This window comes from Aphanomyces astaci, assembly GCF_000520075.1.
Source record: "Aphanomyces astaci strain APO3 unplaced genomic scaffold supercont1.19, whole genome shotgun sequence".
NCBI lineage: Eukaryota > Oomycota > Saprolegniomycetes > Saprolegniales > Verrucalvaceae > Aphanomyces > Aphanomyces astaci.
The window spans coordinates 197,189-223,175 of record NW_009798282.1 but is presented as its reverse complement, the minus strand read 5'-3'; the positions used below and the strand labels follow the sequence as shown (position 1 = coordinate 223,175).

The following is a 25,987-nucleotide window of genomic DNA, read 5'->3' as shown; positions in this document are numbered from 1 at the left end:
ATATATATATATATATATATATATATATATATTTGGAGGCTACACAATGACCCCGCATATTATATATTATATTTGACCCTGTGTGTCATGTTCGTGTGTGTTTTGAAGAAAGGAATGGGATTCCTTTATATATATATAACCTTTTTATTAGGTGGAGCAAGCTGCGGTGGACGTGGAAGAAGAATATGAAGCCAAATTAGAGTCCTTCCAAACGCATTGGACGCGATTAACCACCTTGCGCGACCAAATTCGGCTCTTTCGACTGCATGGGATTGATGGCAAGGCCGCCGCCGACGACGACGACGGCGCCAAGGTACTGACGAGTGTTACTTTCTCGGTTTTCTGCCAAATTCACTGCCTATTTTGCCCAATTTCGCCTATTTTTGATGTCCTTTTGTCAAAATTTGATCTTGATGTAAAGATCGAGGGTGTTACGATTGAAATATGTATGTGTAGGACTCGGCGTCGAGTGCTGCTGCGAGTGCGCTCAGTCAGAGCAGCAGCGTGAGCAGCGTCGGAAGTCACAACAGCAACCGCGATATCAAGTTTGGGAGTTTGTCTGTGACGTCGTTGGCCATCACGAGCTCGTACAATCATGGCCGTGCTAGTACTACTAGTAGTACTAGTCCGTCGTCGACGATGAAGAAGAAGATGCCGCGGCGGTTTCGTCGGTGCAAGATCCAGCAAGGCAGTGCAGAAGAAGACGCTTACGTGCTCCAGAGTCTGGTGGCCGCCGTCCCGTCCGCCGACGACCTCGGCCACGTCCGTCGCGTCATGCAAGTGCTGCTGTACTTTGGACATGTACGACCAATATAGTTAGGATATCTTCATTTGATATTATAATATTTTTCAGTATTGAAGATGGTATACTATTTATTTCCTAGTGGTGATGCTGTCTTGCGATGTATGCACATATTGGCGAATATATAATGTATGATTCGCGAGGATGTATTGGGAATTCGCTATATAAACTTGCAAAATACCCGTGATTTGTATAATCCATATGGATTGGTTGAATAATATATACTTGTTATTACTTGCAAAATTCGCGTGGTTTGTCTAATCCATATGGAATCACTCTGGAGTTTTGATTGGTTGAATATATACTTGTTATAAACTTGCAAAATATATGGAATCACTCTGGAGTTTTGATTGGTTGAATATATACTTGTCCTTTCGGTAAGAGCCAATCAAATATATCCACTCGAAATTGGAGTAGCCAATACCGTCGATTAACGTGATTCGACGGGGTGTGGACATTTGTACCGAATCCACTATACAATGTATGAACATTCGCATGTATGTGTGTATTAACATTTGGCGATGATGTGTTAACAATTGGAGGCCAACTTATCAACACACATTGCCGACCACAAGCATTCTTCTTAACAATTGGCGATGGACATTCTGTGATACTAGTATTGTGTTCTCATAGGTGCAACAAGTCACGTCAATTCAGCGTACGATCCAGCGATGCTTGACGCACATGGCAGCCCACCCGTTGCCCCCGCCCGTCCACGTATGTCTATATATACCTGTGTTTGATATGTGTACTTAAGGACTGTTTTGTTTGGACAGGGCGACGCGGTTCCGTTCGATGTGCCGCCTGTGGACGAGTCGTGGCTCGTGCTGCCGTTGTCCATGTAACGTTAGCAGTAAAATCGTATATAGCCAGCAGCCATACACAATCAAAATAGATCTAAACGACACACAGATATTCTTTCGTCTTATTGATCTCGAAATCGGTCTAAACAGAATTCCATCACGGCTGCAAACGCAGCAAATGTGGCGGCCCCCTTGGCTGTGTGCGTCAAGAATTCTACAGCAACTCGACTCGTTAGTATAGTAAGGACAGAGTCACGACGTACGTTTCGCAGGAAGTTGCTTGGCTGCCCAGCCACTGAGGATCGCACCAGACGTTCCCCCGGCCAACACGGTGTTGTACACGTCATGCACTGCCCGTTCCCGCTCGATCGTGCATTCAATCCCCGAGTAGATCGCTCCGACCACCATGAATTGCTACCCATCCATGATATCATGACATACTAAGGAATATAACGAAGGGGGAGATAGATACCTTGGAGAAGTAGATGCTTCGGTCGTAGCCAGCAACGAACGATTTGCGGAAGCCATGGTACAGCTGCTCGCGCATCGTGTTGCCGACAAGCTCGCCGTGCGCTCCTTCGAACGTTCCTAGAAACACGCCCAAGCCGACGCCCATGCTGGCTCCCATCACGGACGACACGATCGCTTGCTTGACGCATGACTCGCGCGACTCGACGATGAACTTGTTGACTTCGTTCATGAAGGTTCGTTCTTCTTGGCGACACAATGCGGCGGCACTGCGTACTGATTGGCCTTCAACTCAAAAGACCCAAGGAGCCAATCAAAATCAAGTATGAAGGAACTGTCGCTTTGGATTGGCTGGTCAAAATATACCAATGGTCAAAGAAAGGAAAATATATCGCAAGAACTCACCATATTGGCTAAATGACTCACCAATCTTCCGACCACTTGTCAAGATTGCCATTTCTTCAAGGAAGCTGACATTCCGATCATGAAGAAGAACGATGATCCGATGCCGGCGGAGTGGGCGCACCACCTCACGTTTGCCCTGAATGGACGCAAGGTAGTCGTGGACGGGAACACGCTCCCCCGCTTCAATGACCTTCGACTGATCGACTACATCCGCGACCATGCCGGTCTCACGGGAACGAAACTCGCGTGCGGGGAAGGGGGTTGCGGTGCGTGCACTGTCGTGTTGTGTCATCGGGTGACGCCGTCGTCTCCGCTTGTCCATCGATCTGTGAACGCATGCTTGATCCCCCTAGCGTCCATTGACGGCATGGCGGTGCTCACGGTCGAAGGGGTCGGCAGCACCAAGCACCGGTTGCACCCGATCCAATCCAAGATGGTCGACAACTACAGCATGCAGTGTGGGTATTGCACTCCGGGTTGGGTCATGAACATGTACGAGCTTCTGCACACATCGGACTCGTCTTCGTTGACGAAGGACACGATCGAAAACCACTTTGACGGCAACTTGTGTCGGTGCACGGGGTACCGTCCAATCCTCAAGGCCATGCATTCGTTTGGGATCGACGGACCTGCTCCACAGCTCGAGTACGAATCATCCTACGATGACGTTCCCTTCGTCGATGCGGACGAGCCCGAGTTTGAGTTTGTCGATCGAGTTCGATGTGACAAGTCAGAGGCAACGCGATTGCTCAAACAGTGCGCGACCTCCTGCGACGCCTGTCCCCATCAGCACCATCACCACGATGCTGTTGAAGTCGAGGACTTGTGTATCCCACCGCTGTACGATCGAGGTACGAGATTGTGGAATATGTATCTATATATATATATATATATATATATATATATATAGATACATATTCATATTGTATATTTATGACAGGAACACTATTGTGACGTGGAATAGGTGATGTTGTGGGTGAACTACTTCTTATGGCTACATCTATCTATATATTGGCTTTGTGTGAATGCTGTTGTTTGAGTTTTACATTGAAGAAAAAATAGTATTTTTAATGGATATATATATTTGTTGGAAGACTACTTTTGGAAATATATATTTTAATACGATGAATCATTGGATGAACACACTAGCGCCATATCACCATTGTTGACCATGGAATATACAATTTAAAAAAATATTTCATTCGTGTACTTGTTAAATTGTGATTTCGCAGCGCCAATTATATAATGTTTCTTCTGCATCATGTTGATTCTTGCCTCATATCATTTCCACATGCCATTATATATATATATATAACCATCTTAGGACCTACTTGTAGTACGTACTACTACTACTACCTGTACCTACTTCCCTATAGTGGATATAAAAATAGATGTTTTTTTAAACCATTACATATGAAAACGAATCATATATATATTTGTGAACGTTGTAGCCGTGCACGATCCGGAAGTGCCGTCGTTCATCGCGTCCTATGTTCCCATTCCGCTGTGTTTTCACCAACCTCAAGCATCTGAAGCAGTAGTTTGGTGGTATAAAGTGCTCACGTTGGAGCAGTTATCAGCCGTGCGAGCCAAACACAAGGACGAGTCCGTCATGGTTGTGGGCGGGCTCACGTCCCGCGGCGTGTCCAAGTACTTCAACCAGACAGCCCCATACAATCGGCCGGTCTTGTCGAGTGTGCTTGTGGACATTACGAGCATTCCCGCGCTCACTGCGATCGTTCCAGTGTCCGACACGAATTGTTTGAGTGTGGGGGCGGCTGTGTCGCTCACGGCGTTGCTGGCGGCGTTGCGCCAGACTGCCAGCGACAATCCGTACCTCGAGACCCTTGCGCACCACATCTCCAAGGTGGCAAACCACCAAGTGCGGAATGCAGCCACGTGGGCGGGGAATCTATCTCTCGCGCGCGCATTTCCGTCGTTTCCGTCGGATCTGGTCACGGGACTGTGGGGATACGGCGCGTCTGTGACAGTGTTGGTCGCGTCCGACTCGCGTGCCATGTCGATCGACGCGTTCTTGGCGATTCCAGTGACCCAGAATCCGCTACTCGTGTCACTCGAGCTGCCCTTGTACCCGATGTCGCCGCTTCGAACGTTCAAGTGCCACAAAGTCGCCCAGCGCAAAGAAAACTCGCACGCGCATGTGAATGCGGCCATGATGATCGTCCGGAATGCCCAGCAGGTGTGCACCCAAGCCCGGATCGTGCTCAACGGCATCGGCACCCAAGTGATTCGATGCCATTTGACGGAGAAAGCGCTGATCAATCAACTTGTGACCGACCCCCTCACGTTGGACGCCTCTTTGGGCGCCCTCCACGCCGACATGCCATCGCAGCAGCAGCCTCTGGACCCGTTCAAATGGTAGGCTGCTATTTTAAATGTGATTTGTGTTGATTTTTATATCTACTCCAATAAGCGCTTTTGAATGACACGGATATATCCTTATAAAATCGCCAACAACTCGAGACAAACCGTATGATTGGCTAAAAAGAGTAAAGGTTACATTCTGATTGGCTAAAATATTGCAATATCGACACCCTCTTCAACTTGCTCGTCAACTTTGTTATATATATATCATATTACAAAAGTGCGGCGGTAATTTTTATAATATTCTTACCTATTTGCTTTTTGAATTCTATTTTGTATGTTTCGCCGTCTTCGTGATGTGAGTCAACTCCACACTCTGTTTAGATTGACGTGTATATAATACTTCGAAGTATATATATATATGATATGTATAATATAAATGTATATATATATAATATATATATATATATTATAAATGTATATATATATATATATTATATATGATATGTGTAATATAAATGTATATATGTGTCTATAATATATATACATAGGGCGCTGGTGCAGTCGTGTTGGTACAAGACTATGCTGGAGGTGGTGCCAACATTGTCATCATCACGTTTGCGATCTGGCAAATTCGAACTGCCGCGTCACCTGTCGAGTGGCCGCCAAGTGATTCCTTCGGTGCTTCCAGACGCCGATTCCACGGCTCCAGTGGGGCTCGGCATCCCCAAACTCAGCTCTAAGGTCACATATTTCTAGCTTCGAACAACGATAATTCCCTCTGATGTACAGTTCTTTTGTATAGCTGCTGGCCACGGGCGAGGCCAAATACGTGGCGGACGTTCCTCCGATTCCAGGCATGTTGTACGGCGCGCTAGTCTTCTCAACCCAAGCGTTGGCCAATCTCGTTCAGCTCGACACACTCCGCGCCCGCCAAGTCGCCGGCGTCGTCGATGTGGTCACCGCCGCCGACATCCCCGGTACCAACGCCATCGGCGACGGACTCGAGCCCCTGTTTGTGCCTCTGCAAGGCCAGGTGCTGTATGTGGGGATGGCCCTGGGGCTCGTACTCGCCACGTCGGCGTCCGTGGCGCAGCACGCGGCGGGGCTGGTCGTGGCAGAGTACACACCCCTACAAGACGATCCATTTTGGACGACTGACGCGCCCATCACGACCGTGGCCATGGCCAGAGCGGCGGGTACCCTCGTGCCATCGACCCCCGACCAGCCAAACCCAATTCCCATGCCTGGAAACGACGACCACATTGACGAAAAGATTGCTACTGCCCCCAGGCAACTACAAGGCACAGTGTCGTTTGGGTCGCAACGCCATTTTTACATGGAGCCGCAAGGTATATACTAGTATATATATATATATGTTTCTCGGGAAAAAAATAAATAGTATTCTTTTTTCACTTTTTTTTGTATTTTGTCTTGCTGAGTGGATTGTTTGGAATGTGTGTATGGGGATGGTGGTTCGTAGTATGCAATTGATGCAGATGATATTGGAAAAATAATTGTCGTGCAATCTTGCATATCTTGTTGAACGATTTCGATATATATATATTTACAATATCGATGAATATATACATGCATATTAATAAATACGATGTACTTGCATCGCTTGACGTGTTGGACAATATCGATGATATTATATAAATCTATAGCACCATATCGATGGATATATATATATTTGTGTAGCCTCGACCGTGTACCCAGACGAAGACCGATGCTACCGCGTGGAGACGTCTACGCAGAATCCGACGGGGGTGCAGGAGGCGGTCGCGGGTGTCCTCGGCGTGTCTCTGCATGCCGTGGACGTCAAAATGAAGCGCGCGGGCGGCGGTTTTGGCGGGAAACTCACGCGCTGTAACGTCAACGCCACGGCCGCCGCCATCGCTGCCCACAAGCACGCCGTTGTACGTGTCTCGACATTGTGGTGTTCTAAATTCATTGTATCGAAAATAATTAAAGTTTTATGATTTATAGATATATTTTATATATTTTTATACTCATATATTTAATTGTCATTAGTTTTATCTCAAATATACTAAAATTAAGCGTCATTTTCTATTTTAACCCGAAGGTTTTTTTTAACTTTTTTCCTTTTACTAATGTTATATAGATTATATATAAGAGACATTTGTGGTAGTCCGGACTTATTGTGTTGTATCCACCGGAAAATAGTCTGAAAATAGTGTATCATGTGTGTGCGTATTATAGCAAAGGGTGACAATTATAGGTCGTTTGGCCTGTTTTGATATCAATGTATGGAGTTGTGATATTGTCCTTTTCATCCCCCTATGTTGGACAGGGCAGTTGTTGGAGAAATCCACTTGAAGCACAATTTAATACCATCAAATCTATAGACAAATATTGCCTATAAAATAACGTTTGACTGAAACAAATGGGCCAAAGCATGAACTACCACTGATTGGTTGGAATGTTGGATTGAAAGATTCTCATTGGCTAGTCGATTGTCTGCGTTTAAGCTAGCGCTATTCGACTACCCACAAATCCAACTTGGAATCGCTAGCGTGTGGGGAAAAAACCAGAATGTGTGTCTATAATGAGCTTTGTTCGTGGAATTGAATGTTAGAACCCCTCAAATTGGATAGAATTTAACTGAAAAGCAAAAACCTTCTGATATATATATATATATATTTACTTAGGCGGTTCAAGTCGTGAACGACCGCAACACGGACTTTCGCAATGTGGCGGGGCGAAATGCTCTTGTGGGCGAGTACCACGTCGGCTTTGACGACGACGGACGCCTTTTGGCGTTGGATTTGCAGTTTCATTTTGCCATGGGCGCGTATTCCGGAGGGTATAAATATATATATATATATGATTCCATCCATTAATATATATCTATATTCATTTGATGGATTATATACATATAGGGACAACAATGGCGAGTGTCTCATGGCCATCTTGTGGTCTGACGGAGCGTACCACGTGTCTTCGTTTCGGTACTGTGGACTTTGTTCGATATATATATATTATTGTCGAAAGCGGAATATATAAGTGGATATATATATATTTGTGATAGGTCTCGAGGATTCATGTACTTGAGCAATACGCCAACATGTACGTCTGTACGGGCCCCAGGCGTCCCCAGCTCGGTCATGCTGATGGAAATGGTCGTCGAACACATCGCCCACACATTGCAATTGCCCCTCGAGTGGGTCCAAACTCGGAATTTCGTGCGAGGTATACTACACCTACTAGTAGTACTACTACTACAACTAGTATTACTACAAACCAACCCATGACGAAATCATGGATTGCATTTTCTTTTAAATTATTTTTTTCAAAACGGATTCGTTTTGCAATACGTATAATATTTGGATTGATTCAGCCATATATATATATATATATATATATCAATATATATATATATATTGATATGGGGACTACTGCTATAGGATTGATTCATTCATTCATATATATATATATGAAACTCATATATGAAACTCATTGAAATGGGGACTACTGCTATAGACCACCACAAGACCCCGTACGGCCAAGAGCTGAAAAATGTAACGTTGGATCGCATTTGGCAGGGGTTGCATGCGTCGGCGGACGTGGCGCGGCGCAAGGAGGCGGCCGTGTACTTTAACAGCCAAAACAAGTGGAAAAAGCGGGGGCTCGCGGTCACGCCTGTCAAGTACGGCATTGCCATCTCGGGCTTAAAGTACGGCGCGTCCGTGTCCATCTTCCACGGCGACGGCACGGTGCTCGTGACCCACGGTAAACACATTCGAGTATTCCATTGCTGCTGCTATTCAAAGGACGATATGGGTATATTGATATTGCACGAGTCCCTTTCATGTTTCTTTTTATATATATATAAATATATTTTTGGCATCTTTGAAAAGTTTTGAAGTCAAAACCTGAAAGTTTGTTTGGACGTAGGTGGGTGTGAGATCGGACAGGTACGACGACAATCCTGCAACATCACTCACTACCTTAGCCCGTTCATATTAAACAAGTCGCATCTATCTGTCTATCGAATTAACCCCCAACATTTAATAAAACGAAACCAATATATATATATATATATATATATATATATATAATGTATATATATATACGTAGGGTATTGACACCAAGGCGGCGCAGATGGCTGCGTTTATGCTGGGCATTCCGCTGGCAAAGATCAAACTGCAGCCGACGTCCACGGGGCTGATTCCAAACAGCGACGCCACGGGGGGCTCGAGCACATCCGAGTCCATTGCCCGATCTGTCCAGTACGTCCTCCCTTGTATTAGAACCCCTTGTTTGAAGAACTTCTTGTTTGAAGAACTCACACGACTTGATAGGGCGGCGTGCCAGACGCTCATCACTCGACTGAGTTCCGTACGAACCAAACTGCCAAAGGATGCGACGTGGGGTCAAGTGGTCGCTGCTGCGCATGCCGACGGCGTCCAGTTGTTTGCAAGTGAACAGCCCAACGTCGTGCCCCCCCCTCTTCAAGTGTTTGACTATTTTGTGTACGCCGCCGCGTGCTCTGAGGTATCAATAACATGCCAGAACGTGTATATGTATCGTATACATATATATGTTATAGTCCCTGATGCGAAATATATATATATATATATCAACGATGGACGATATGGATGGATCTATAGATATGCTAAAATCATACGACATAGTATATATATATATATATGTCGCGCGCTTTTCTGTCTCCTGCCAACACACACATGTATTATCCCTACGAGACATTAAACATGAGATGATGATACTATTAGTATATATTTATATCAATATATATTATATTTTTCACAGGTGGAAGTGGACATATTAACGGGCGAAGTCAACGTGTTGCGCACCGACATCATGTACGACTGCGGCAAGTCGTTCAATCCGGTGATCGATATTGGGCAGATCGAGGGCGCGTTTGTGATGGCTTTGGGGCTTTTCTTCCAAGAGAGCGTCGAGTACGACGCCGCCGGCCGCTTGCTTACGAGCGGGACATGGGAGTACAAGGTGCCATCGCACAAGGACATCCCCGAGGTTCTCAACGTGACGCTGCTCGACAAGTCCGACAACCCCCGCGGGGTCATGAGCTCCAAGGCGGTGGGCGAGCCCCCGTTCCAACTCGTCAATTCGGTGTACTTTGCGCTGAAAAATGCGCTGCAACACAGTCGGCTGGAGCGAAATGTGACAGAGTTTTTCCAACTCGACATGCCCGCCACGGTCGACAGACGCCTCCTGGCGGCAAAGGTGCAGCCCGCCGAGCTGCAATTGTAGCTACATTGGTTTGTGCGACGACGTTTTGTCGTCAATACCCATATATAAAGCAAATAAAGAGTTAATAGTTGCTGGTTTGCAGACATCCACTTGGCGCTGGCCACTATTAATTCCAAATGCAAGACTATAAAACACAATAACGAAGTGCGTTATTTCTTCTTGAGCGCGTCCTTCTTGCCCTTGTCCCCCGCAGCCCCAAAAGACAGGTCAGCGTCCCCCCGTACGATCGTGAAGCCAAAATAAGCCGACGGCATGCCCTGTGTGTCGATGATGCTGTCAAATTGCAGAAAATACTCGCCACAGGTGGTGGCTGCTTCCATGGGCAACTGGATGCTCGGTACAGTGGCAACCCCGTTCAACGTCCACACGATCATTTCCACCACGTTGGCTTGCGTGGTGGGGTCTTCAAACGCCATGAGAAGGGGGACGGGTGCAGCTGACGTGGCGCTCTCTCCGTGGACCGCTTCGACCACCGTGCTTTTCTTGCGCTTGTCTTTCGAGTCGGCATCAAAGGCGGCGGCAGCGGCGGCAGCTTCCCGAGCGGCATCGACGGGCGATTTTCCCTGAAACAAACTCATGCGAATGCCATGTCTCGATTCTTCCACCACCACAGTCGGTCCGACGACGACGTCGGAACTTGTTGAACCCTGCACATGAAATACAAGGAGTACGTTTGTGAGCACACTTACTACAAGGAGACGTGTCCTCACTTCAGGGGAAGGGTTATTGCTGCTCGTGGTTGCTTTGTCCACGCAACACGCCACTTGAAACTGGGGCAGGAGCTTGATGGGGGGAGCGATGACGACGACGACGGGGGAGCTACCTGGCATCGTATCGCCAACCCCGTTGGTCTCTTCCGGAACCACCGCATCTCGAAACACGAGGGGGGTTGCATCCGGCAACCCATCGGGACCAATCCTCGTCACAACCAAACACGTGGGCACTTCTACAAAACGATTTCAGAGTCGAACCATGTTAACCCACCAACTCGTCGAGCGACAAACTCCATTTTTATCCAGAAAGTGATGAATGCAATGATCAAAACAAAGGATAGAGTAGTAGCCCGTACTTTCGCGACTATTGCATGCCCACGACCCATCGTACACAAGTCCAGTGGGCCACACGCCTTTGCCGACTCCATGCCGACTGCCGTCCACCCAGTCGCCTTCATACGATGTCTTGCCATCAAGATCTACCCATCGTCCTAGATATACCACAGTTTCTCCCATGAGCGTTTGGGCTTGAATATGATAGCAACCCGAACCAACCTACCATGACCATGACATTTCCCATGTCGCCACTCGCCCTCGTACGTGCTCTTGTCCGGCCACCTACAACCACCCACATATATAAACGATCGGACACCAACAATCGATATATACGTTTTGCGGCCAATGCCATGAGGTTTGTGCTGGTCAAAGTGCCCTTCGTACAACGACTGGTCTGGCTCTGTCAACTCTCCGTACCCTAATATACCGCTCCGTTAAATCTGACGGCATCATCCATATAAACACAATGACTGAGACGACTTGGACTTGCCATGGTGCTGATTGTCGCGCCACGAGCCTTCGTACCTTTTTCCGCTGGACGCGATGAACGTGCCTATACATAATGTACAAATACACCCTCAAGCAAAACATGAGACGGCGCTGAGGAAGTACCTTCGCCGTGCATTTCGCCTCGACAAAACTCGCCGCTGTACGTCGTCCCGTCCGGCCATCGACGCAACCCCATGCCCTGCATCTCCCCGTGGACGAATGTGCCTTCGTACGTGCTGCCGTCCCCCAGGAAGAAAATGCCGTGCCCGTGCATCTTGCCCAACGCCCAGTCGCCCGTATACTTGTAGTAGCCCCCTGGAAAAGTATATGTGCCCTGTCCATGGCGTAGTCGGTTCAATACGCCACCCACGTAGCTCTAAATACGCATGTGAGCCACCCGTACAAGCATCGATATGGACATGAGCACACTATTGTACCATGGAGTTCACGCTCGACAAGTTGAGTTTACCCTGATTTTACGGATGTATCCGGAGAGTAGTAACGGTGCCCCTTCAGATTGCCGTTTGACGACCATTATAGCGGTTTCAGCGTTTCCATATTGTATATGGCAAAACAGCTAGTGTACAGAGGACTATTAGATGTTAATGTGTTGACTACTTACTGTACAGTAGACTACACTCCACTTTCACTGACATATGTATTGTCATGGCAGTTTTACTAAACCATCGCCCAATCTTTTCACAAGGATCTTAGCTTCCATGACACCTCCGTCACGATACGGTAGCTTGGGATCAACTCGAAGCACTTGAAATCCATTCTTCTCTAAGACACGCTGTGACGCTGCGTTTGGAGCGTACACTGAGGCTTCCACGAGCTTCACGCCCCTCCGGTCATTGTCGTTGCTTATTACCCCCGTCAAAAACGAGTGCACCGCAGCAGACGCGACGCCTTTTCCCCAATGAGCTTGGCCCAACCAGTACCCGAACTTGGCAGTGTCGTCGTCGTTGGAGTAGATCATGCCAATGCTGCCAATGGCTTCCTGCTCGAGAGTTGCTGGGTTCACACGCACAATCGCAAGAATGTCTTCGCTGGTCGTGGTCGTAGCATAGGAAATGTATCCAAACGCATGGTCCATCGTGTATGGATGTGGAAACTGCGGCGTGAGATACCTCGCGACCAACTCGTCGTTGGCATGCCTCGCCAGCGCTGGAGCCATCACTCGGGTCCACGGCGTCAACATGTACGAGAACCCTGACTCGGATACGGCAACTGGCAATGAGCCCAACCACTTGGTCATAACTCAACTGATTGTTCACTGATGCATGCAAATTGAATCTGCCAGAATCCTCAAATGACTAACATTCCTATATTCTCACCTTGAAAAGTTGGAATATAGGAATGTTGGTCATTTGAGGATTCTGACGAATCATCGTCACGTGGATGTGAATGATGGTGCGTGTACGGATCAAACCCCAACGAGACTAATCGTAAATATATTATTATTCACATAGGAAAAATTATCCCCTGTCCCCAAAACCCATATCGTTGTTTGCAGTAGATGGTAGACACAAATATATATATATATATAATTTAGGAATCCCACAACGCAATCTCCAGTTGGTGGGCGGCTTGCTCTTCGTCTACGATCGACGTGCAATGATTCATCGCGTATAGCAGCTTGGTGCGCATGATCGCGTCCGACGAATAGTTTGGCAATTCCAGCTATCATTTGCAACATATTTATCGCCAAACCATGATTTTATATATATATATATATATTTATATATTATACCTGAAAGAAGCATGTGTGGGCAACTGGCAAGTACTCGTCCGGGTTTGACGGACTCATGTGACGCACCAGCTTGAACGTGTACGATCCAAAGTCCACTTCGCTGAATGGCAGCCGCGATCGACCCCACACAAATTGCAAACTGCCACACACACCCGAAAACATATTAAGACATGTATTGAAAAAAAGATAGATATATATTCAAAATATATATAATAAAACATGTATATCATTGCAAGCAAGGGTAGTAGATACGATACGATACGTACAACAACTGTTGCTCATCCGACGTGAACCCAGCTAAGGTCCGCCAAAACCGTTCGACGAGCGTGTCTTGCATGTCCATGTCTGGCGAGTACTCGGTCTTCTTGCGCAGCAGTGCCAAGTTGAGCGTCGGCCGTCCACACACGAGTAACTACAACATACCCGACCATAATCATCCAAAAATAGTAAATATAAAAATATATATTTCAACCAACGAACAAATCATCCCAACCAATCAACAGCATACACTTGACATTTTATATTATTAGAAGAACCCCACGTTGTACATACCTCCAACTCTGCCCATGTAAACATGGGCAGCAAATCCACTTGCACAATCGACGCGAGTCCGTTGCGAATACACGCCACGGCCTCGTCAAACTGGTGCAGCCGATACGACTCCAATGCGTCGGCGTACTCGAACCGGTTCGCGAGGGTCACGCGCACATTCGCTCCGTTCGGAATGAGCTCCACGAGTTGGTCTTGTTCGTTGATACAGGTAAATGACTGGTCGGGGAAGATGGATGCAAACATGGCGTCGGAATCAAATGCTGTGAGGCGGAGGTACCGCAGCGTCTGGCCGGTTGCCACGTCAAACTGGGCAAAGTCGGAAGGGGTCAATATTTCCGACACCAGGAGCTTCCATATGGGCGCCGCGAGTTGGATGGGAAATACTTCCTATACAAGCACACATGTATATATAAATGCCGAAAGAAATATATATATATGGTTTGTGTTTAGTCTAAGCTGGAAGGGTCGGCAGAAGTATACAGTCAATCAGGTCGTGCAGGAAATCCATATTATTACCAACATCAGTATCGAATTCGTGTGAATCGTACAGAATGCAGTACAAAGAAACATAAATATATCGATGAATTTAGTTCATTGGCACAAACGTCCAAAAGGGGGATAAATATATATATAAGACTACCTCGAGATTCTGCGTAGCGATCCCCATCAACACGCCTACAAAATGCAGCCATTCGCAGCATTCATGCCACTGGGTGCAGCTGGTGTTGGGGACCAGCGTATTTTGATTCAGTCCTTGGCCGTGCTTGCCGTTGGAGCATGGAAGGAACAGCGGCAGCAGGCCGTTGTTGAGTTCGTAGCACTACAATATGTATGTACTTGTCAGTCAAATCGACCGCTTTGGAGATCGCCAACTCGAGCAAAGGAGGATTTTGATTGGCTCAAAAGAACAAAGGTCACTATAGGATTCACACATTGATAAAGACACCTGTTACACTTTGCTTTGTAAGAGAGGTCGTCGCAGGTCTGGCGATTGTTCAACCAATCACCAGAGGGGAAAGTTGGTGTATTGTTAATTTGCAACAAATTTCACCATTCTGCGCGATTTATTGTAAACCGAGCACAAATCTCAATACCGCACAAAGTGCACAAAGTGAAGTAAAACACTTCATGCACCCAATCAGCGACAAGCATGTTTAGATTGACCAATCAGAGCAATTCGTTCTTGTGATATTGGTTTGGTTGGGTCTGTGATGATATTCGATTCAACGATGTCCGAACATTCGTACCAAATCCATTATATATATATATATATATATATACTCCGCACAAATCACACACAAAACTCCATTTCTCGGCCATGAGCGTTCTAATCGTACCGTGGTGGCCGTGGTCTCTCTGTACAACCCGCCGTCGTCGATGGAAGGCTCGCCCTTGAACTTGGTAAACCACGACTTACCGTCGCTCCGTCGAAGCAGTCCCGGCGGCGTGCAGTGCAATTCGCGCCACAATTGGACAAATACAGTGGGGTAGTAGACACACAAGTCCGGTTGCAGCACATGCGCCGTCTCCCGCAACGACTCGCGGGCTTTGAAAGCCAAGTGGCGGTTGATACTCACCACTTCCGACGACCGCTCCACGCTGTACGACTCGCTCCAAATTTTCTATCCAAACAAAATGCATATGTATCGTAACTATAGTATCAATAAATATATATATAGAGAGAGAGGGTTGGTGTTGTGTGGTTGACGGGATGCATAAAAATACCTTCCACACGTGCATTTTCGTTTCTAAAAATAGACACGACTTGGCTTGGAGCACGATCCCGCCCAACCAATCAGGTTGTGCCGACGGCAGTCCAATACCAACAAACATGAGACACTGCGCCAGTCGCATGTTGATTGCCCGCAGCACGTCCAGCCGCCCCGTGATGGCCGGGATGGGAAAGATGCTCAGGTACGGGTAGTCCTTGTGTTTGCCGTGGAGCGACGCGTAAATATCGGCGACCATGAGGTTGGTCACGCATCTGCCGCTGGTTTCCCGCAATCGGTTGACCATGTGCACCAATTCTTCGTCTACTTGGCGTGATGCACCGATCTGAAACACCCCCGAATACGCTTCTCCATTGGGCGCGACGCAATGCACCGGTTGGTCTAAATATGTATATATATAATGTCAGCATTCAAAAGTAGACTAGTGGGGGGAGTGGTCTATATATCGACTGAATACAATGGATGATCGACCAATCAAAACCCGCCACAAAAAACAAGTGGCCAATCAGAATATGATTTTCTCTCTTTGCAACATTCATTCCACATCGAATTCGTGTATGTACCGTATAATATTAGCGTGATGTTTACGTACAAAATTCACAGTCCAAACGATCGATCGATGTATCGACGGATTCACACAAAAAACCATTTATATTGGCCAAAACGGCAATTATCATACAAACTTATTATCATGAGTATTACAAATGTATTCCAAATGCTTTTAACGATATACCTGGGAGCCACGGCACTGTGCCTTGGGCTGCCGCCCGGGCCTGACTGATGGGAAAAAAGGACGGCTGATGCGAGTCGATTAGACACCACGCCTCAGCATGCCCCAAACAGCCCCATCGCCCGTGGCGACAAGTGATGGCCACGATCTCCCCGTACAAAACATATGTGGAAATGGACGCACTCAAGCTGGGGAAGCTGTGCACAGGAGACTTTTCACTCAGCACGCGATACAGTTGGGTACCGGACGTCTGGAATGCATCGTGGGGCTGCCTGGCCATGGCCAGCGAGTGAAACGTGTGCGTCCAAGTGTTGTACGCTTCTTCGGCTGCCTACATGCCCCATACAAAACAAATACTCAATATATACACATTATATATATATGAAACAAACACTTTAGATACACATTATGCATCATCCGTGCAATCAGAACAAACCTACTACTGCCTAAACTTCCGAGTTGTAGAGTAGAAATAAATACACGTCTAAATATTCAATGAAAAATAAACGTACTTTCAAATACCTCATTGATATAAATAAGTATATATATAATAGTATAGTATATCTTACCGAAACAAGCCCATTATTGGATGAAGTAAACGTATGATTCATCAGTGCACAAAGAAAACCAATGTGAATAACAAAGTAAACTCCACCTATATACATACATACTACTACTAATGGCTGAAAAACACCAATACAATATAAAATATATACACGAATGATATTCACTATATATATATATATATGGTGGTACCATTTCCTGCAAGCCAAAGAACGCCATGTGCTCTACTTCCATGCACTGATGCGCCGTGAGTTTGATCTTCATGTCCATCGTCACTTGCACGCGCTTGATGCGGCACGTAGTGGGAGACGCAAACAAAGCCGTTTGGGTGTACTGCACCATATGCTGGTAGTCGAGCACGACGTCTTCCCCACCCACGACAAACTCGCCATGGCACGACATCTCACCCTGGCAGTACGCTTGAAACTTGCTTTCGATCATGTACTCGATGCTGCTCGGGTACAGCAGCCACTACCACCAAACAAGTGTTGAATATATATGCAGTACTACGTAGTACCTCTTCGTGGGGCTTATAACACCACAGGTAGGCCGAGTTGACGTTCAAGTACGCGGACGAGTGGTCTTCCTGCCGCTTGATCACGTCCGCCAAGTCCTCCATCACTCGAATATTGTAGCACCGCAATAGCTTGACCACAACATACTGCCCCAACACGGCAAAGTCAGGTACGACAGTCACAGCGTTGCCTTGGCAATAGTGCGGCGACGTCACGTCAAAATATGCCACGGGGTCACCCTGCATACAAAAATATATAAATATATATATATTCAATTATCCTACACTAAGAGTAATATGATAGACTGACGATAGAGAATGAATGCCATGCACTCATAAACGCACCTTTAACTCTTAGTTTATATAAGATATCAGGACATTTTGAGTACATTTCATAACACAAAGCACGTGACATCTCTCTATACAACGACAGCATCCCGCCCGTACTGGATGCCAATTTTAATGACGTTACTATATAAACCTACTACTATATAAACCAACCCCGAATAGGAACATAAAGTACATATCAGACCAATCAAATCCCATCCCTTCCACCTGTTCAAAAATAAATAAATATATATATATACATACCGGCAACGGCAGCAGTCCGCGGCGGCGCATATTGAGCACGTAAGACTGGTACTTGTCGCTCGTAAAGTAGTCGTAGTGGCCCACCTTGAGCATATCTTCGGGCGTGGGGTACACTGGGAACACAAATACCATCCCTGCCGTCACCGGCGTGCTGTTGTTCGAGTACGTTTTGCGTAACCGGACGTTGATCTTCCGGATAAGCGACGTCTTGTATTCGAACGCGGCAATCACGTGGACGTTTTCAGCCTGGCGGACACGGAACAGCTTGGTCGAGTCTTCAAACATGCGGTCGATGGCAACGCTGGCTGCTAGGGATGTCACGTCATCATACCCTTATAAAATGATATATCGTTTTCTACCAGACAAGTCGTTGTCGGCGACCACGTGCCCGTCGGTCCACTGGCCACTCACGTGCAGCTGTGCATCCTCGGCCAGATCTGTCTTGGTCAGTCCCATCACTGCTTTGCGCCAATCATACGACTGGCTGCCCCAACTGGATGTATGCGATTCCACGTCGATGAACCCCGCTAGGACCATTAGCTGCATCGCCACGTCCCCCACGGTGCACGCGGCCTGCACATGCCGCAGCCACTTGTTGCGCTCGGTCGCCCATCCGCATTCCCTCGACGCTACGCATACTGTACATATATAGAAAAAAACTAGTTATATATATATGCTCACTACACGAACGGATGTACATTACTGAAACAAGGGAAAAAATAAATATATACATATTGTCACAAGGTAAATATATATATTATACATGGAACAAGTAGATCCTCAAGCTCATAAGTGGATGGATATACATACATACAACTAGCAAATCGTAGAACCATAGAGAACCATACTAAAATCCTTTGATAGCAATGAATACACACATATATATCGAGAGAGAATTGGACAGACATACATCCTTGAGCTAGTCGATAGAATTATATATAAACCTAGCCACCCTTGACAACACAATATATACACATGTATATATTATATCTATATATAAATATCCCAGATCAAGCAACAAACGTCGTGGCTTCTTCTTGCATATATATATATATACATCGAGAGAGAGACTCAAAGTATGTACCTGGAAGCAGCGTTTCGTTAAACACACACAGACACTGCGACAACAAGGCTGGGTGGTACGCTTGATCGACTTGGCGAATCCACAGCTCCCGGCGGTTCTTGTGCCATCGCTGGACATCTGTCTTGATAGACGCTTCGAATTGCTTGAACAGTTGCTTGAGCATGGTGAGCGGATTGAATTGCTTGGCAATGATGGGCTGCCACGTGGCAGGGAGCATCACGTCTAGCCCTTTGACGGTTTCAATCAGTTCCTGGTGCCATCGGTGCATCTCGGCGTGGTACCCAAATACATGGGCGCCGACTCTACTTTCCCCAACAAAGTTATATACATATATATAAAGCCCAATACATACACACCGTTGAATGCGATGCTCGGTTACAGACGAGACACTGGTCACTGCTTGCAACAGCGTTTGAAAGTACGGGTTGGAATGTAGGCGCCACTTGACGCTCTTGCGGTACAAAAAGTTGAGCTCGGGCTGTACAAACCAGAGAAATGACGCCAAGTGCGGCTGAAGGGCGGCCGGGAGCCGGGTGCGGTTGCGATGCAAGCACAGCACTAGCGTCGACAACACGCGGACCTTTTCGGGTGCGGCCGGCGTTCGAATGTATCGGAGAATGCTCTGCAGCCACGTTGAACCAGCGCCGTCTGTCGTGATGAGCATGTCTTGCAACGACTTGTGGGTCTGCACGGCAGTCCACAACGACCACGTCGGTCGCGCAAATCTGCAATCCAATCGCGAGGTTAAAACATATACATTTTGAAAGGTTTTGGCATGCCACAACAGTTGCTAGTTTAGATCCCTCCACAGTGCACTGGTAGATATATACCAAGTGATGGCGTGGGGTAAAGTTAGTGTTTGGATACGCATATACAGGTACAGTACGTATTCTTGGGCTGTTCCCATAACTAAGTTTGGGGAATTGTTGAGATCCCCCACAACAATGTAAGGTTTTTGAGTGGCTAAAAAAAGAATAAACATTGCAATACGATTGGCTATAAAACGAATGAACACAGAGAATACCTCTTCAACTTGAATATAAATCATATGTCGCAGATCTGGCGATAGTTGGGCAGTTCGTTTCAACCAACCGCCGGCGAAAACAGATTTAGAGTAGAACACACAATTGTACTGTGAATTCAGTACAAATTTCCAGACCCAATCACGAATCAACAACGCTATTGGTTCATTCAATTTAGAGTGGGTATATTTGATTGGATCTTACAGAAAGGACACGTTGATATTCAACCAATCAGACCACTCCAACATATCCACACACATTCAGAGATTTCAATAGATACGTACACAAGCGATATAGTGTATCATGATCAATCTGAGATGGACGTACTGGGGGTGAAACATATATGGCGTCACGCGAAACGCGTAGCCCCACTCTGGCACAAAGTGTGTTTTGGTCGTATCTGGCTGGAACGTGTAGTAAAAATGGCTGGCTGGGACGATGAACGGCGCAAATCCGTCGCGACTGAGCACGTACGGCCACCGCTGGGTGCACGCAGCATCTTTGAAAAATAACAGCTTCCAATTCGTTCTCACAGTTCGAGGATCAAACTCGATCCGCAGCGACTGGGCTTCCGACAGTCCTAATCATATTAAAACATCATCAATACATACAATCCTCGTTTATAATTGTGTATCAATATATATGTATATATATTGAGATAAAAAACAAGAGTGCGACTATATATAGTCGAAACAACACGATTTACAGAATCAACAGACACACACCAGCTTGTACAACTCTGTAAATAAATCAAACATAAACCAAAATAATATAAACCTACTTGATTGATCGAACGAATAAACAAAGCATTGTGATATTGTCCTTTTACCCAAAATTTGGTCTACTTTTGCGATGTACTGAGTTTTGTACGTAAAAAATTGTCCTGTGGTAATCACACTAATTGAAGTCACACACTAATTTGACGTTGACCATGGTGGTTGTTTCCTGCAATCTGATTGGCTAAATATATCCTTGTGCCGATGAGTCTTGTGTACATTCATTCACAGCAATAACATAGACCCATACATACCAACATATTTTCCATGGACAGCATCCACGGGCACTTGGGATGGGAATGACACGAGCGACTCGAACAACTCTAGCGCTTGCTTGAGGAGAGCTACTTTGTCGAGTATGGGAAGGCGATGCTGGGGCTGCTGCAACGTGATCAAGTCGTTGGATATCGAGGCGGCACTGCGCAGACGCTGGTACGTAGCTTCAAGCTGGGCGCGGCACCGTTGAAAGTGGTCCCCAGGTTCCCTCTCTGTGCGACTCACGAGGGTTTCCGTGGCTCGCTGGAGGTGCACCATCGCGCCTTTGGCATTTCCTTTTTCCATAGCCGTGTCCACATCCAGCAAGTTGGTGCGCAACGTCTTTAACGCAACAATTACCGTCGGCGTCAGTGACATCTACACAACAGATATATGTCAAACACACATATATATATATATATATATATATATATATTGTTGAATCTAAACTGGAGCGATATGGAGAATGCATGATGAATCGACCAAATGTACAGAAGGATTTAGCCAATCAGGTTGCAGAAATACCATCATCATCCACACCGAATTAGTGTGAGTCCTAAATCAGTGTGATTACAATCACCATAAGATAAACTTTTTCAAATTTTCCTTTTCAGCTCGATTCGCACATCTTGCCGCCACGTAGCATAAGCAGCAAAATAAGAATATTTTAGCCAATCAGCGAGCAGGAATTTCACGGGGACCAATGGGAGCGATTCGTGATAGGGGATTTGGTCGGCATGAGTGGATTCAAGGGGGTCATTCATACCAAATCAAGAATATATATATATATATCGTCCAATTGAAACTGGAGCCGCCAACACATTCAAATGTCTGAAGAGAATGAATTAACGAACCGCCCAAGCCAATTAAATCACGTTCTGCTGGATTTATGCCCATTGAAAGTACTGATTCAGCTCAATCCTTCCTCTTTGGACCAAACCTGATATATACGAAAGACCTCAAAGTATTAATCGGGTCAAATGCTATGACTCCAAATTTGGGTAAAAAGCACTATCAAGTTCTATATATATATATCATTTCACAAGTTCGTACCAGGCGATGGCTCATGGGATGCCTCGACTCTTCGATAACCATTGCGTCCGCCGCCGTCTCGAGCTGCCGCTGCATCGTGTCCACCAGCCATGGAATATCTTGCGCAGTCACGTTCAACGAGTCGACCACTTGGGGGTGTTCACTCGCCACGGAAAGGTACGCGATGAGGTCTGCTGGAGCCATCTTGGACGTATGCGATGCCAGGAACGACCTCGCCAGCGCAATGCGCACGTCATGCTGGAGGTCCTGGCTCAACATGTGTCTTGTATGTCGGCCTTGTCGTGGGTAAAACCAGCTCAAATTCGAGTCGAGGGGCTGAATCTTGTTTCGGCCAAGGAGGATGGTCGTGGTAGGGTCAGTGAGTGGGGTGGCGGCCACGGCATCGTCGTGGATGTGTTTGGCCACAAACAGAGTCGAGTCGGGTGACGACGGCAGGTCCAGGAGGGGGAGGTACGCAAACTCGGCGAGGGGGCAAAACGGATGCGACGGCGGGTACAAAAACGCCTTGACGCCAAAGTTGAACCAGACCGACTCGCCTCCGTCCATCGAACACGCGGGGCTGTACCCCCCGACGGGAAACTCACGACGGAGGTCCGAGTACGCCACCCCCAGGGACGTTCCATTTAGCATGAACGACATGTTTCTATAGACAAAAACCCATATATCAATATATTATAACACAAATATGGATAATTCAAGATATATGATGGAGCCGCCAACTGAATCGAATATGTCAAAGACAACTCGGTACTCCAAAAGACAATTTAAATCACAATGTTCAGGTGTGAGTGAATGTATGTATGTCTACTAAAGATATGCACCGATAGATTCGGTCCTTTTTTCAGTGGGCAAAACCTGACCATGTATATATATATACAATATATATCATTGTATAGGTTAGGTAGTACAAACTTCCACATGATAAATTTATAAACATGATTGCAACTGGGTCAATGGCTCGAGAAAGTAATGCAAAGAACACAGTAAGTACCCTTGGTCCAAGTCCAATAGACAGCCCACGACGTCGCCCGCCTTGCATGATTGCTTCCAGTAGTCGTCTGAAATGCCGTGGTGCCATTTCTTCTTTCGACGGCCATCGTACGCATACGAAAACTGGTCGTCGCCCACGCCCAATCCAGACTCGGGATTCGGGTCAAAGCCAGGCAAAATCCACCCAATCTGAATCACCTTGGATGTCCCAATGCGCACTTCGTAAAACCAGACGCCGCCTCCGCGAACACACACGTTGGCACACGCCGTACCAAAGCTCCCTCGGTTCGATACCTACCATATAGAAGTATATATATATATATATATATATATAATAAAACCATGGATGGACAGCAGTGTTGCATTAGCATTGTACAATGTATACATATATATATATATATATAGAAATACGATGGATGGATGCGTTGTATTAGAATCGTATATATTGATCGATGGATGAAATTTAAAAAATAAAAAAGCAATAGACGACAGCATGTTTATTTATGATTGTATACATCGACGAATGAATTTAAAAAAAGAACAATTCGACACCATGTCTATATTATGTATACGTATATATATACAAATCCATACCCCGACAACAATAGACCAATCGATATATATATATATATATATATATATATATACAAGGATACGGCGCTGTGTCATACAAAGAGCAACAATATCAAAAGAGTAAACCAAACGTACTCTCAACGACGCGTCGCTGATCTTGACCCCCATCGACAGCTCCTTCAACTGCACGGGCATGGGCCCCACCCTCGTGACCACAAGCCCCGTGTGGCTCCTGCCCTGCTGGACCAACTGCGGGCACGACGACGTCGTGTCGGCTAAGTCGACTTGAAACAGCATGTTGGCCGCCATCCGAGGCGGTTGCGTTTCCGTCGGATCTGGTTCGTCCATGACCAGCACCCGCGGCTTGTGCACATACGTTCGTTCTTCAAACCCATGCAGTCCGAACGAACGGGTGTGGTCTTGGCCGAGTTGCGACGCCAGCACGTCCAGCGTCGGTGGAGTGAGGCTTTCGATAGAGTACGCGCCCAGTGGTTCCACGGGCAACTGCAGCCAGTCGTTGGTGGGTTGGTTCTTGTGGATGCGATACAGTGACCCGTCGATGGGCACCACGAGAATGCCATGCAATGCCACATACTGCAGCAACAAGTCCACGCTCTCCCGCGGACAACTCGCGCCCACGTGCACACGATCAAACACGGCGTCATCGCATTGGGAGGTTAAGAACGCATTGCACACCTGATCATTTAATCACACACATATACATCAGGGCTTAGGTATCCACCAATAGAATCAAACAACTCCAACGTCCAAACATATATATATATATATATATTACTGTATACAACAAGACCGCATGATTCACAAAAGCTTGATCATTTCACACATATACACGGGCTTAGATATCCACCGATACAATTAAATAGAAACAAATGTCCTACGAACCATGTATATATATATATCAAACCCACATGATTTACTTAATCTTCATCATCATATACATATAGGATTAAATACCTACCAATATATATTCAAATAGAAACAAATGCCCAATTCAACAGCCAAATATATACATATATTGTCGATTTGATACAAATCTGGGGAGGGGGTGTAATTGAAAATCGCGCCAACCAAACCGATCCGCAATCGATCTGATTGGTTGAATTTCATTGAGAAATGGGTTTTGATTGGCTAATAATTTTAAGCTCATCTGAGGTAGCCAATCAAATCGATTTAAATTCGAACGAGAAACCACAACACAATGAAATTTCACTCGAAAGCACAATATACCAAGCCCGCATAATTCACATGATCAATATACCTCACTTCTACCCTCACAAGATGACAACAAGTAAAAAAGATCAATATCCATTTGAATACGTTTACACTTCAGACTGTGTACAATATGATTGTCGTACCTCGAATCGAATGGACTCTACAAAGTTGGGGTAAACGATGTTGTGTCCGTCCTGGACGCTTTGGGCCATGTAAATATACGCATACGCCAGTCGATCGGCGTCTTGTTCCCACGATGAAATCGTAGCCTTGTTCCCCATGAGCGTCGCCAACAGCGTGACAAAGTAGCCTGACCCAGTGCCAATGTCCAACACTCGAACGCCTACAGATCGATATATAATATATATATATAATATTCTATGGCAGTCAGACCTGGTTCCAAATTCAACGCTTCGAGCACTTGCAGGCACTGGTACATGGACGGCAGCGTGTACCCCAAAGGATGGGCAATCGCGTGGTCGTCCTCGACTTCTTTGGCGTACAGTCGCGGCACAAAGCTCTCCCGCGGCACTTGGCGAAGGGCACTCAGCATGTCGGCAGACGTCGAGCACGACAGCAGTAGCGTCTCCTTCACTTGGGCGTTCAGGCGATAATGTGATGTCATCGAGTGGGGCGATGGTAGAAGTAGGTCCACCGTGGACGACTGCAGGCCGATATGGCGAATGTCGTCGTAGTTTTGGTCGTTTACGAGCCACTGGATCGCGCCTTGGAGGTTGTGCTGGTAGTACCGCAACACGTACGCGCTTAGCGTGGGGGAGTACCCCATGTCAATCAACTTGGCTAGCTCCTGAGTCGATCCTACAGATGGGGCGATGGCGGCAATGTGTTTCAAGTGGTCGCGGGTCAGCACTTGCGAAGGCGACAGACCAGCCGGCCTTCGACGTCCACGGGTCGGCAATAATGCTGACGATGTCGCAGAAGGGGGAGGGGGGGGGGGGGATTGGGC

General features: G+C 46.5%; 6 protein-coding genes across 10 annotated transcripts in view; 2 read left to right on the top strand and 4 right to left on the bottom strand.

Moving 5' to 3' along the window:
• H257_08503 overlaps positions 1-1,726 on the top strand; it is an 8,010-nt gene extending 6,284 nt beyond the window's left edge. For both annotated transcript variants that reach the window (XM_009834390.1, XM_009834391.1), the window contains 4 exons: positions 152-313; positions 457-801; positions 1,436-1,519; positions 1,579-1,726. In XM_009834390.1, the coding sequence (XP_009832692.1) occupies positions 152-313; positions 457-801; positions 1,436-1,519; positions 1,579-1,647 (660 nt within the window). In that variant the 3' untranslated portion in view covers positions 1,648-1,726. The remainder of the gene's footprint in view (positions 1-151; positions 314-456; positions 802-1,435; positions 1,520-1,578) is intronic.
• On the bottom strand, positions 1,704-2,365 carry H257_08502 (hypothetical protein). The gene is made up of 3 exons (XM_009834389.1): positions 2,078-2,365; positions 1,869-2,019; positions 1,704-1,819 (listed from the first exon to the last, which is right to left on the bottom strand). Exons 1-3 carry the CDS (start codon positions 2,303-2,305, stop codon positions 1,728-1,730), a joined length of 471 nt encoding a protein of 156 aa, XP_009832691.1. The 5' UTR covers positions 2,306-2,365; the 3' UTR covers positions 1,704-1,727.
• A 164-nt stretch (positions 2,366-2,529) lies between these two features.
• Positions 2,530-10,416, top strand: H257_08501 (hypothetical protein). Of its 4 annotated transcripts, XM_009834386.1 has the most exons (14): positions 2,530-3,329; positions 3,930-4,857; positions 5,355-5,547; positions 5,609-6,155; positions 6,505-6,722; positions 7,476-7,630; positions 7,707-7,775; positions 7,856-8,016; positions 8,308-8,556; positions 8,722-8,741; positions 8,905-9,056; positions 9,129-9,321; positions 9,598-9,650; positions 9,697-10,416. In XM_009834386.1, the coding sequence occupies exons 1-14, from the start codon at positions 2,558-2,560 to the stop codon at positions 9,713-9,715; spliced, it is 3,729 nt and encodes a 1,242-aa protein (XP_009832688.1). In that variant the 5' UTR covers positions 2,530-2,557; the 3' UTR covers positions 9,716-10,416. The 4 variants fall into 4 exon arrangements, with proteins under 4 accessions (XP_009832688.1, XP_009832687.1, XP_009832689.1 ...); XM_009834385.1 differs by having other exon boundaries at positions 9,598-10,416; XM_009834388.1 differs by lacking the exon at positions 2,530-3,329 and having other exon boundaries at positions 3,751-4,857; positions 9,598-10,416.
• H257_08500 (hypothetical protein) lies at positions 10,212-12,054 on the bottom strand (the record flags this gene model as incomplete). The annotated part of the gene is made up of 8 exons (XM_009834384.1): positions 12,038-12,054; positions 11,724-11,976; positions 11,602-11,664; positions 11,445-11,529; positions 11,335-11,393; positions 11,132-11,266; positions 10,773-11,008; positions 10,212-10,709 (listed from the first exon to the last, which is right to left on the bottom strand). Exons 1-8 carry the CDS (start codon positions 12,038-12,040, stop codon positions 10,212-10,214), a joined length of 1,332 nt encoding a protein of 443 aa, XP_009832686.1. The 5' UTR covers positions 12,041-12,054.
• A 124-nt stretch (positions 12,055-12,178) lies between these two features.
• H257_08499 (hypothetical protein) lies at positions 12,179-12,901 on the bottom strand. Its single transcript, XM_009834383.1, has one exon. It carries the CDS (start codon positions 12,856-12,858, stop codon positions 12,265-12,267), a length of 594 nt encoding a protein of 197 aa, XP_009832685.1. The 5' UTR covers positions 12,859-12,901; the 3' UTR covers positions 12,179-12,264.
• Positions 12,902-13,151: 250 nt separating this feature from the next.
• Positions 13,152-25,987, bottom strand: part of H257_08498 (hypothetical protein) — a gene marked incomplete at both ends in the record, with an annotated part of 21,116 nt that continues 8,280 nt past the window's right edge. The window contains 21 exons of the mRNA XM_009834382.1: positions 13,152-13,283; positions 13,354-13,492; positions 13,620-13,765; positions 13,906-14,292; positions 14,546-14,725; positions 15,243-15,527; positions 15,631-16,016; positions 16,369-16,696; positions 17,122-17,400; positions 17,447-17,683; positions 18,035-18,339; positions 18,394-18,672; positions 19,119-19,420; positions 19,475-19,843; positions 20,468-20,720; positions 21,171-21,549; positions 22,225-22,867; positions 23,216-23,508; positions 23,923-24,483; positions 25,164-25,363; positions 25,414-25,916. Of these exons, the coding sequence (XP_009832684.1) occupies positions 13,152-13,283; positions 13,354-13,492; positions 13,620-13,765; positions 13,906-14,292; positions 14,546-14,725; positions 15,243-15,527; positions 15,631-16,016; positions 16,369-16,696; positions 17,122-17,400; positions 17,447-17,683; positions 18,035-18,339; positions 18,394-18,672; positions 19,119-19,420; positions 19,475-19,843; positions 20,468-20,720; positions 21,171-21,549; positions 22,225-22,867; positions 23,216-23,508; positions 23,923-24,483; positions 25,164-25,363; positions 25,414-25,916 (6,586 nt within the window). The remainder of the gene's footprint in view (positions 13,284-13,353; positions 13,493-13,619; positions 13,766-13,905; positions 14,293-14,545; positions 14,726-15,242; positions 15,528-15,630; positions 16,017-16,368; positions 16,697-17,121; positions 17,401-17,446; positions 17,684-18,034; positions 18,340-18,393; positions 18,673-19,118; positions 19,421-19,474; positions 19,844-20,467; positions 20,721-21,170; positions 21,550-22,224; positions 22,868-23,215; positions 23,509-23,922; positions 24,484-25,163; positions 25,364-25,413; positions 25,917-25,987) is intronic.